Here is a 13,164-nt window from a genome sequence, read left to right as displayed (position 1 = left end):
CATTTGCTTTTGTTTTGTTTTTGTCTCCCAAATCACACAGTTAATGCATATTGAACTTTTAGTCCATAAAACTCAAGATCTTTTTCAGACAAATTAGTATTTCACCTCTCTTGAACTTAAAGTTTGTGTTTTTGAACTTACTTTTCTTATCTCTTTCATCTCTTCTTCTTAGCCCAACATTTTAGCCTAAGACCTTTTTGAGTTTTGACTGTCATCTATGATGTTATCTATTTCTCCTGGTTTTAAGTCATCTATATATTTAATGTTTGCTTTTATCCAAATAATGGATAAAAATGTAAAGTAGCACCAGGTCAACCACAGATCACTAGAATGCTCTACTTGACCTTATTCCATGTTGACAACAAACTGTCCCTACTTGTCCTTTGAATCTAGCCATATCCATCTAACAGTAAACCATCTCGGGCAGTCTAAACTAGGTTGACAGTAACTAACAGGCTTCAAACCTATCTGTGAGTTGACGGTTATCTGTCATATGCCTGTGAAGACTTCCTCGGGCATCAGAAGCGGGTGTTTGGTTAAATCTCAAAGAAGCCAAGGTCATCTGCTGCATCTGGAGCCACCACCAGCCATCTTGACTTTTGCCTTACCACTGAACTCTGGAAGACCAAATGAGACTGGGCTGATGTCTTTGTGTAACTCTTTTTTACTTAAATCCAATTTATGCTCCAGGCTAAGGAAATCACCAGTATTGTCATTTTGGTCCTCTTCCAGTATGAAGAACAAAAACCAACCTATCCATCTTAATATTCTATTGTCTAATCTGCATCTTTCAATCTCATCCATGATCCTCTGTGGCTTAGACTGAAATTGTACTTATAATGATGCAAAAATGTAAAAAACCTAATTTATTAATTTTCCACAATTTGTAGTTTCCATTCATTTACATTTACTATCTCCCTCCTTCCTCACCCCCTTTAGATCCTCTTAGGAAAGCATAAAAGGGTATTTTTAAATATAAAAGTTTTATCTTGTTAAGTGTGTTTTCTCCCCTTTTAATTCTCTTTTTCAGTGGGCAATTTGCAGTTGTGAAAAAATGCCGTGAGAAAAGCACCGGTCTACAATATGCTGCTAAATTCATTAAGAAACGAAGGACTAAATCCAGCCGACGGGGAGTGAGTCGAGAAGATATCGAGCGAGAAGTTAACATATTGAAAGAGATACAACATCCGAATGTGATCACTTTACATGATGTTTATGAGAACAAGACTGACGTCATTCTTATTTTGGAACTGTAAGCCATTTTTATGTTGTGATGTCATTGGGGTTGGGTTGGAAAAATCAACTGCTTATATTGAGAGGGTGAATGTGTGGCTGTGCTCTGCACTGAGTTTCCTCCACAGCTGTACAAATGAAGTGACATATTCAGAGATTGTTCTATTGTCCTCAGTCAGAAATTGTGTTTACTTTACACTTAAAAAATTAGGGTGGGGACTACCTGCCAGGAAACTGGGGTAGATTCACATTTTAACAGATTGTGCCGAAGTCTTACCTCTCATTATTTTCCCATCTGATTGGGAAGTTGGCAGCACAGTCTTTTCCAGGATACATCCTGTTCATCTTTATTTATTATATATTCCTGTTTTCTTTTTTTTCCCCCCCCTTTCCCATCCCATAACTCCCCTTTGCTACATAAATAATTTTAGCTCAACTAAGTAGACTCCCCTGCTTTTGGTCTCTTTAAACTGCCCAAGGAGTAGGTTGAACTGAAAGGAATTATAAACTTGAGTACTATCACTCAGATGTTAGATGGGACTTGAGGCTTAAAGCATTTTATTTACTAATGCCCTACATATACAGTATTGGTAATTGGTTCTGGCGCAGGAACTCCTATAATTTATTTTCTTGATTCAAACTGTCCGCTGTTACCCAGTCTCCTATATGACCATCTACCTCATTGCACACTGCTCACCTAAGCACTCTGGAGAACAGTACTTACTAAATGTTCTCCAGTGGTCCGGAGTACTTCGTTTCCTCCAGGGGTATTCAGAGAACAAAGGATGTGCAGTCAGAAGGCATCTTGGAGAGCATCCTTTCTTTAACTCTATCTTATAGATAAGAAACCTAAGGCTTAGATGAAGGGGCTTCCTCCAGGCCGCACAAATGATTGAGAAAGTAATGAGGAAGATGAAAAGAAATATTAGAGAAGGAGACCTTTGGAAGGAGCGTCAGTTCAAATCCCCGCATAGACTGGGCATGAATATGAGTGAACATAATGTTCTGAGGAAAAGAGGAGAGTTTGGCAAAGAGTTTGAAGGAAAGTCTGTTATAAGATGAAAAAATCCATCCAGGTCTTAAATAAGGAGAGGAGATATCTGGCTTCATATGGAAGTCAACTCAATTTAAATTGCCATCCCCTCAGCTAACAAACCTGTTCCCATGAGTTCCATCACTCCTGAGGAGTCAGATCTAATGTCCCCTGTAGGGAAAGGGCTGCAAAAGGAAGGTTTTGATATCAAGTTTATATATCAAGTTTATACCGTATGTTATGATACTATATTTGAGAGTCATTGCGGCATAGTGGGTAGAGAGCTGGTCTTAGTACCAAGATAACCTGGGTTCAAATCCTACCTTGGACATATACTGGGACTGGGACCCTGGGCAAATCATTTGACCTCTCAATATTCTGGGTAAGCTCTCTAAGAAAGTACAGAGAATAAGTGGATGAAAGGAATAAGTATTTATGTGTTCTAGGCACTTTGCTAAATGCTTTACAAATATCTCATTTGATCAAAAGAGAAGATACAAACCTGCATTGGGAGAGAGAGCATGCCCAGTACCAATGGAGTCACAAGTCAAGTCTCTATCCCTTATAAAGGACATTATGGGAAAGAATAAGATTTAGACAAGATGTTTTCCCATAATTTGAAAATATCATGATGTATTCCATTTATATTGGAGTTTTTGCTTTTTTATCACAATATTTTTCAAATATCTTCTTGCCTTAAAACCTCTCTTAAAGAAGAAATATTTCAACCTAACAAATCAATATAGTGACCATAATGCAGCATTCTGAAGTGGATAGAGTGCTGTATAATCTTGGACAAGTCATTTAACCTTTATCTGCCTCAATTTCCTCAACTATAAAATGGAAGCAATAGCACCTACCTCTCAGGATTGTTGTGAGGGTCAAATGAGATAATATTTGTATTATACTTAGCATGGTGTCCAGTACATAGTAGGCACTTATTAATTGCTTGTTTCCTTCCTTCTATCCCTCTACCAAGGGAAGGGGAAGTACATTTTACTATTTGTTCTCAAAGGTTAAGATTGATCATCATAATTAAATTGAGTTTGAATATTTTTGAGTGTTACTTTCATTTACATTTTCCTGGTCACTGTATATTTCTGTAGCAGTTAATTCTCTCAATGCTTTAAGGAATTCTTAATAGTTTTCATTTGTGGTTTAAGAATGTTATGTTGGCACAATAATATTCTATTACATTCGTAGACCACAGCATGTTTGGCCATTCCCCAAATAATGAGCAACCACTTTGTTTCTGCTTTTATTTTTTGCTACCACAAAAAAGTACTGTTAGGAATATTTTAGTATGCACGGATCCTTCCGTTCTGTCTTAGAACCGTGGCTGGCTCTTTGTGTATTATCCACTGTTGATCTATGAAGCCTAGAAATATAATCGTTATGCTCTTCAAATTACCTGATTTATGTCTGTTGATTTGAGCAAATCTTTCAAGTTGACATGTTAAACACAATCTTTTTTTCTCATTTGTGTGATCTACAGTCCTACATGTGTATTCACATTTCAGTTTCAGTTATTTTTAGATAGACTAATTCATTCTGGTACAAACTGGGCAGCATAATACTTTAAATGGTTAACTCTACAGAAAGTTAAAAATGTGGCGAGTTTACTTAGGACAAACATTAAAGGGCAATGGGGTGGGAGAGGAAGTAGGGGTAGATTAAGCCTATAATGCTTGCATAGGAATAAAGAAGTCAACCTCCTAAGCTGTCAGCCTTTCCCTTTTCCCCAGCTTTAATAGTCTATATCTCTGCTCTCTGTTTATTTTCTTCTAACAAACACTAAGAATCACTTAAAAAGTGATTACTCTTATCCAGTTATCACTTCAGAGATGTGGATATACTTTAAAGAACCCAGCAGTGGACAGAGTAGATGGAACAAATTTAGAGTTCTGCCTAGTACTTGGTGTAGTTCTTATTTGCTTCAAGATCCCTTTCACTACTATTTGAACGAGTATGATGTACGATAAAATATAGTAACAATAATAATAGCAACTAACATTTATATAGCACTTTAGGTTTGCTAAGTGTTTTACAGTATTATCTTACTTGATCTTCACAACAGTCCTTTAAGTCAGATTCTATTATTATTTATTTTAGCCAAAGAAAAAACTGAGGCAGACAGGTTGAGTGACTTGCCCAGGATCACACAACCAATATGTGTTTGAAGCGGGATTTGAACCCAGTTCTTCCTGACTCCAAGTCCAGTAATGCACAATAACACTCATACACAACACACTCATGCATGAGTGTGCACCTATACAGCCTCCAAATAAATTATATGGCTATCACTTATTTCTTTGAATTATACCAAGGAAGCATTTTAACATTTGTAACTGGGACCACAGATTTGGCAATAAATGGACTATATTCCATCTTGGAAAAGTTTCCATAATTTTATTTGAAGTGTGAGGGGATCCTCATTTCCCCACCCAGGATTTCTTGTAGGAACCTCAGAAATGGGCACCTACCTAGGTCTCTTCAGAAAAAGTAAAGAGCCCTTAGCTATGGGTGAGAGCAGTCAGGCTAACAACTCCATATGTGGGTCCAAAAACCACAAACATATTTTTATCCCGCCCCATAAACAGTCAAAGCAGCTCTTTGCTTTCTGCATGGCCCAGCCACCATTATAATCTATATGTGCTGAAATCTAACGCATTCATGGCTTCCACAGTTGATGCCTTTTATTCCCTAGATCTGTGCAGGCCATGAAACTCACAGTAACAGGGAAGGACAAAGTCTGAATTTGTTCCTCCTCATTGTGCTGGGTTTTTTTGTTTGTTTTTTTTGTTGTTTTGGTTTGTTTTGGGTTTTTGCCAAATCTAAGCTCTGGCGACTGCTTGATCCAGAAGCTCTTTTGACTTTCTGCCCACTATTCCCATGCTGCCCAGCTTGGTCCAGGATTTTAGCACCCAGCAGCTTATATTCTAGAAACTCTTCCAATATCTTTTTTATCTTGTTTGTTCAGAGACAGGGACTCTCTGTCTTGGCAAGGGAAAAAGTGCATCCTTTGGCTGCGTAGATATAATAAGTTCCTTAGGGTTTTATTTTGTTTGGGGGCCTAAGTTTTTTATCGGTCATGGTCAAATTTAGAGAGGCAAGACACCAGAGAGGTGTGAGACTAAAGGTTCTTTGAACACTATATGTTGGGATTGAGAATAAGCAATAAGAATACTTCCTAGTAATGGAAGGTTTGGCCCCTGAGAAAGGAATCTTGATTTGAGAACGGGATGCCTATGAACTTTGACAGTGTTACTCTGGTTTAGTTTACAGTTACTCAATTTTTTTAAATTAAATTTCTTTTTAATTAAAATCTATTTTCTATCCATCTCTCCACCCTTCCCCCCCATGGGGGAGGAGCAAAAGCCATATAACAAACATGCATATTCAAGGGAAACAAATGTTCACTTTGACCATTTTCCAAAATGGCAAGTCTTTTTTCCATTAGGGATGAACGTAGAAGATTCCAATGACAAAGTTAATTCCTTGTCAGAGATAAACTTTTGTTAACAATGTTAATAGAGGTGACGCTTTTGTTCTGGGCCTGATCTTATCTGAGTCTTATCAATAAAATATAAATGTTTTGTCCTGGGTACTTGTTAGCCCTTTTCAGGATGATTAGGTTGGCTAGTTTTATTCCTGATATTCCTTTGAGCTTGGCTTTAAAAGGGGAACATAGTGAGAGAAACATAGCTAAGCTGGGCAGAGAAGTCATTAGGCATAGATAGATGGAAGTGCCCTACAGACAAGTCCTGCATCCTTTCCAGGGAACCATGGGCTTTAAGGTATCATTTGACCGCAGGAGAGGAAGGAATCCCATTGGTCCCCCAAATAGCATCTCACAGAGGCAATAATGAGGTGATGAGGAGTTGATGGACCAAGCTAGGAGTTACAGGTTTATGAATGGGGAGCAATAGGGTGGCAAGGAATAAGAAATAGAGTTTTTAGACAAATGGAGTTTCTGGACAAGAGTGAATTCCTGGATTAAGTTATGAGAATATAGAAATAATCAGGAATTTCAGCCTTGGAGCAGCAAGAGTGCTATGAGGTAGTGGCACAAATCTGGACCTTGTCCTTGATATAAACTATGAATTTTATGAACTCTGCTGGCCAGGCCATAGGGTTTTATGAGCTGTGTAGGCACGGTGAGTCTAATTCTCTAGCGATGATGAGAGCTTTTTCTTTGTGGGAGACCTTAACAACTCAGGTGAGTACTGTAAACTCGAGGATGATATGGCTCCCAAAAGGAGGCAGAAGAAACTGTAGGGATGATGGATGATTGCTTGATTCTTTAGCAACCCTGACTGTTTTTCCTCCTTAGCGTAGTACCATAATGACAGAGAAGTGTATAGGTCCTTGGAGGAAGAGGATACCTATGAGACCCACCTGGGAAAGGAGAATTGATTTGACTGTTTATTGGCTTAGCTGCAAATTCTTTGTGCTTTGAGGGGTTTTGGCAAGTTAAATAATGTTTTTCCTGTATTTGATGTTATGTTAGCTTAAATGCTTTCATGGGAGCAAAGAGTCCTTTCCATTTTATAGTAAAGAATTAACACAAGCTCATTCAGATATTCCTGGGTAATTCCTCAGTGGGAGCAAGAGCTAGAGAGAAATTTGTGTGAAAAACCCCTAAGATAAATGCCAGTCCATGTATACTCAGAGCTTCTGTTCTGGGCCACTGTTTACAGCTTCGTTCCTTTGCTGAGTGTCTGTCTACTTTTTGCATGTTATTCCTCTCCTGTAAACTTCTAGTCCTTTCCTTATCGTGAAGATAGGAGATCTAAAACCATACGTTCATCTGATCCTTTGCAGATTGACCCTTAGTGGCCTCTTGTGAGAAGGGTATTCTGTATCTTATTTGGCCTTTGTACAGAGCCTCTTTGGTGTCTGTGCTAAAGGGATATTTGTTCAAATACGTTTCAGGAGTCATCCATTCAGAATTCCCCACGTCTAGGAAGCAGGTGGAAATGAGGAGTTATTCCATTTGTTTATTGGGGAAAATCTTATTTTTCATTCCTGAGACGATGATTTCTTGTTGGTTTTTTTAAATTTGTCTTTAATGCTGAGATGAAGCCATAACGTTGTGCCTTCTGAACTTACTGTTACCCCCACACCATACACATACACATATGCACACACAAACACGTCAATATAGAAATCGTTCATTGAAACTGTGTGTTTAGGAGACACTGAGTAAACTAGCAATTTCATTTCTTTTTTTTCCTTCTCAGGGTCTCTCAGGAAATATGTAAATTTATTTCTTTAAAGAAGCAAACAAATGATTCTCATATCCTGTATGAATGGAGATTTTGAACCCTAGACTTCAATCCCCAGAAGTCCTTAGTATTTCCCAGAATTCCCTATAATCTCATCTGAGTCACCACGTAGGTGAGATCACTATACTTCCTACATCATTGCAATGGAAGAGAGCAGAAGCGAGCAGAATCAGAAGCTTTGCGAGGATAGGCGAAAAGCCTTGGCCAGAGAAACGTAGCTTAAAAAAAATTATCTAGGCTATCATTAAAAAAAAGAAAAAATTGAGAAGTTCTCGTCCAATCTTGTGGTTGCCATAAACTGTAAAATATTATATTTTATTTAATTTTTACACATCCCAAATCATATGAAAACAAGCATCTTATTGTTTAGTCTTAGTCTGTTAATTAAAAAATGGCTTTGACTTTCTTCACTTTGATTTCTTTGCATGTTGATCACCCTGATCACCTGGGGGTTCTTTTTTATATGTCTTTATTTATTTATTTATTTATTTGATGTCTTAAAGTTCCCAGGGATCTTCCTCCCTCCTTCCCCTCCCTCCACTAGAGAAGGTATCATTTGAAAAAAGATAAATGTACACGTAAAATTTTGTCTTGCTTGTTTCTATTTATCAATTCTTTCTCTCAAGTGGATATACTCAAGAATTTCATTTCAAAAATAAGGAAATGGGGAGACGTTAGATAGCTCAGTGGATAGAGAGCCAGGCCTAGAGACTGAGGGTCCTCAGACACCTGGGCAAGTTACTTAAGCCCCTTACTATTCTTCTGCCTTGGAACCAATACATAGTATTGATTCTAAAGTGTAAAGTAAGGTGTTGCTTTTTAAATTAATAATAATAAGGAAACAAGGGCCCAAATTGGTTAGTAACTCACCCAAATATATACATGTAGTTGGTGGCAGAGCTAGAATTCAAACCCAGATTTTCTCTCTTAAATCCAGTATTCATTTGCTGCATTGCACTTCTTTGATTTAGAGAACAGGATTTGTGTAATAGAAGGAGAGAGTTAGAAATGCAAGGTCATTTATCCAGAATTGGCAAATTGGGAGAAACCCTGAATGACCAAGTAAGAGGTCTGAACATTATTTTATAGGCAATGTGTAGGCAAAAAGTAGAAAAATAATTTCAAATACAAAAGTGTGTGAAAGAGTATTCGATAAGGGGAAGTTATATGGCTTCATGAAGAGAGTGTTAAGCCTAGAGACAGGAGGTCCTGGATTCAAATGTGACCTCAGACAATTCTTAGCTATATGACCCTGGGCAAGTCACTTAACCCTAATAACCTAACCCTTACTGATCTTTTGCCTTAGTATCGATTCTAAGACAGAAGGTAAGGGTTGTTTTGGGGTTTCTAAAGAGTATTTAATGAGGTAAATGATAGACAAGTCTAGCATTTGTTTTGGTCTAATTGTATTCTTATTCTCTAGAATCCATGCAATGAGATTATTAAATAGGTGAGATCATCAGTAATATTCTTTTAACTCTGTGCTTAAGTAGATCCCTTTACTTTGGATCTTTAATGAACCTGCCTAAACTTGAATTCTCTTCTTTAGTAAATACTGTTATTGTATAGTTCTAATATATATGGTTTGGCTCTGGATGCAATTATGTCTTGCCAACTAAATTTGACTCTAACATGGAAACAGTCCTAAGAGACAATACATATTTTTGCATTCTTTTATCTTCCTGTTTCAGTTAAATATCCTTCTCTGATTTGATTACTCATCACAACATAGAGAAGAGGTTTGTTTGTTTTTAATTTAAAAATTGAACCTCATCTCAGAATCATGTTTTTATTTTTTTTATCCTCATTTTATTCCAATAACAAATTTACACATTTTTCAAAGTTACACAATTCATGTTGTCTCCCAGAGCTGACAAACAATCCCACTGGATTATGCATGTATTACCACTCAAAACACATTTCCATATTATTCATTTTTATCAGACAATAATCGTATAAACTCCAAACCCCAAATCATATGCCCAATAAACAAGTGATAAATCATATTTTCATCTGCATTTCTACTCCAACAGTTCTTTCTCTGGAAATGGATGGCATTCTTTTCATGAGTCCCTCAGAATTATCCTCGCTCATTGTATTTGCTGTTAGTAGCAAAATCTATCAAACTTGATCATTCCACAATATTGCCGTTACTGTGTACAATGTTCTCCTGGTTCTGCTTATTGCACTCTGTCTCAGTTCACAATCATCTTGATCATCACAGAATCATGTTTTTAAATGCATAAAGTAAAATACATAGGCATTACAAATGGAACAACCAATCGTATTGAAATATAGTTATCAATATATATTTTTTCAATCAGTTCATGGATCCTAAGTTAAGGAACTTTCATGTAGAGGCAACCTTAAGGTTCCTGAAGATTATTTTAGTTCAATCTCTGGCAAGTTATACAAAGTTTAAAAAAACTTCAACCAACCTCGTCTTCCCCCAGCACCATAGATTATATATTCTTCATCTGTAGACCCATCTCAGTTGATATTTACCAAGCAATATATTTTTTTGGCTTTACTAATGGGCCTTCCTCTCTTCTAAACAGATTATTAATTAAGGCAGAGAACAGTTATAATCAGCTTCATTGGAAGTACGCCCACATAGATGAAATCACATTCTAAAAATTTTGAAGGAACAAAATCATCATGTAGTGGCCCCTGTAGTCGTGCAATCTCAATTATAGTCCCTGATAGTTTGCTAATTCACATCATGACTGAACAAATTTGTTAAACTCTCAGAGCCCTAGTTTTCTCATTGAAAAAATCAAGGGGGTAGGACTAGATCAACTATGGGCCTTTTTATAATTCAATTATAAAATATCTCAGTCCTTTTTCCTGTCCCTTCCTTGTATGCCTTTGAACAGCCCCTTGTGTGCATCTGAATGGGACCAAGAGCTGAGGGGAACACTGTGAATGTTTCTCCGTGGTTCTGCTGTGAAATCTTAACATTTGGATATCTGCCTGGGTGTTTGTTGCTGTCTATACAGATAAAGTTGTAGACAGAATCTGATCCTGACTACCGTGCCAATTGTGCACATAAAACCACTACCACCACCGTCCCCCAGACAAAAGGAATTTGCCAATTCTAGGAACCCTCTTGAGCTGCTGCTCATCCCGTCTTGTCTCAATATCATGTAGCTTCATCCAAAAACACTACTCCTTAGACCAATGGGTCCATCTCTAATATTAATCTTAGAAATTCTGAGCTACTTTCGAAATAAAAAATTTTATCAGTAAAAAATGAAAATAAAAATATGTACTTGATACATAGATTGAAAAAAAATGTGACTTTAGTTATTCAATCATTAAGCATTTAACTACCTAGTCTGTACCAGGCATTCTAGTAGGCCTTGTGATACAAAAGGGAATTTTAAACAATTCTTGCCATCAAAAAGCTTAAATTGTAACTAGGAAGATAATACATAAAAGCAGCATATACACAAAATAAACACAATGTAATTTGGTGGGGCACACAATAATAATAACTAGTTACGTGTTAACGCTGTACACAGACTATCTCATCTGATATGCATTTGCAAGTAGGGAAGTCAGGAAAATCCCTGTGTGAGATGGCATTTCATCTAAGTTTTGGGTGAAACCGGAGCTTTTAAGAGGTAGACATGTGGAGACAATGCATCACAGGCATGGAGAAAAGCATCCTCTCTATGAAGCAACAAGGAGAGGAGATGGAACAGAACAGCAAGAGGGCCAGTTTATCTGGGCTGTAGAGTACATGAAGGTCAGGTAGGGATATGGAAAAAAGGATCTATAATAAAACTGGAAAGACAATTTGGAGCCAATTTATAAAGGATTTTGTACATAACACTAGAGATAACATGGAGCTACTGCAGTTTATTAAATAGGGGGGAAACAATTGCTTTTGAAAGATCACTTCATCAGCTGCATGAAGATGGTTTGGAAATAGGAAAGATTTGAGGCAGGAAGACCAGTCCAGCCAGTATGAATATAGAAAAGGGAGATGCATAAAAGGGATGCTGAGTGAGTAAAGTCCATTTCAATTCTTGGCAACTGATCGGCACAAAAGGCAGAGATGTTGTGAGCCCAAGGTAAGGAATCCGAGGATTCGGGCACTACCTCTGGAGGACTTTAGCTATTTATTTAATCTCTCTCCTTTGCTTTTTCCTTGCCATTCACTTTTGACTGACTTCCACTCAGAATCATTGCTTGCTTATGATTAATGAGATGGAAATGGTGTTTATTGCTATGGAGGTTAAATAAATTGATGCATTCCTATGAAGAATAGTGAGAATTCTCAACTCACTTCCAAAACACTTGCTTTCTTGTTGCTTTTTTAAAAAAAAAAATAGGCAGCCAGGTGACCCAGTGGGGAGAGAACAAGCATTTATTAAGCACCTACCATGTCCAAGCACTGTACTGAGGATTTTACAACTATTGTATCATTTAATCACTTATAGTAACCCTGGGAAGTAGGAGCTATTATTATCCCCATTTTATAGTTGAGTAAAACTGAGACAGACACTAAGGGGCCTGCCCGGGGTCACATGGCTAATAAGGCAAGATTAGATTTTCCTGATGATCAGTAGGAGAATATTTATAAGGCATTTTGAGAACTTTAAAGTGCTATATAAATGCTAATTATTATTATTAGACATTTAACTCTGATTTTAGGATGAGTTAATAATTCTTATCTCTTGTTTTAATCACTTCAGGGAACTGTGGAGTTATATTTAAATATGTGTCTAATACTATATAGTTTAATGCCAGATTTATTGCCCAGTCCAGCCCTACCTTATAAACCATATAGGCTGTATATCTCTCATACAAGAAAATTATATTAATATTCCTTTAGCCCACTAACTACTTGATACCTACTGCAAGCTGATACAGACTGCACTATTGGCAAGTCAAGAACTTTATTCTGCTTTTTAAAGTTACAAATGTATTGACTAAAAGGAAAACTTTAAATTATCTTGCAGCTCTAAAATTTAGTATAATAATAGTATAATAATATAATAACAATTTATCTCACTTTAACAGATATAGATTAAGCACCTACGATAGGACAAGCATTATATTATTTACTGTAAATAAAACAACAAAAAAGGTTGCAGTCCTTGTCTCTAAGAATCTCATATAAGGAGCAGCTAGGTAGCTCAGTGGATAGAGAGCCAAGCCTAGAGATAAAAGGTCCTGGATTAAAATCTGGCCTCAGACACTTCTACTGACTTTTGTAGAGATTTTCCTTTAAATTCTCTACAGAGGCTTCACCAAAGCTAGCTGTGTCACCCTGGGCAAGTCACTTAACTCTAATTGCCTAACCATTACTGCTCTTCTGCTTTGGCATCAATGCTCAAAGACAGACAATAAGGGTTAAAAAAATAATATACTTGATCATAAGTGATTGCCCATCCACTCAGTATTTCTTGTATAGATAATGGGGCCAAACTCTTCTGATGATTGCTGACCTAATTTAAGGACCTTTTCAGTTTGTAGGGCTTCATCAATTCAGCAGTATCATTTGTAAACAAGAACATTCAGAGTAGCACAACATATATAGAGAATTCTTCTACTGCTGGCGGTTCTGGGGTACAAATTCTCCACTATGCCCAGCATATT

At 37.0% G+C, this 13,164-nt stretch overlaps 1 protein-coding gene across 4 annotated transcripts in view; it reads left to right on the top strand.

The window, feature by feature from the left end:
• The window catches only part of DAPK1 (death associated protein kinase 1), a 271,050-nt gene that overhangs the window by 127,202 nt on the left and 130,684 nt on the right, over positions 1-13,164 (top strand). For all 4 annotated transcript variants that reach the window (XM_007497913.3, XM_007497912.3, XM_007497914.3 and 1 more), the window contains exon 3: positions 1,031-1,252. In XM_007497913.3, the coding sequence (XP_007497975.1) occupies positions 1,031-1,252 (222 nt within the window). The remainder of the gene's footprint in view (positions 1-1,030; positions 1,253-13,164) is intronic.

This window comes from Monodelphis domestica, chromosome 7, assembly GCF_027887165.1.
Source record: "Monodelphis domestica isolate mMonDom1 chromosome 7, mMonDom1.pri, whole genome shotgun sequence".
NCBI classification, from domain to species: domain Eukaryota; kingdom Metazoa; phylum Chordata; class Mammalia; order Didelphimorphia; family Didelphidae; genus Monodelphis; species Monodelphis domestica.
Note: the sequence above shows the minus strand (reverse complement) of the source record. Positions and strands in the feature narration are given on the sequence as shown.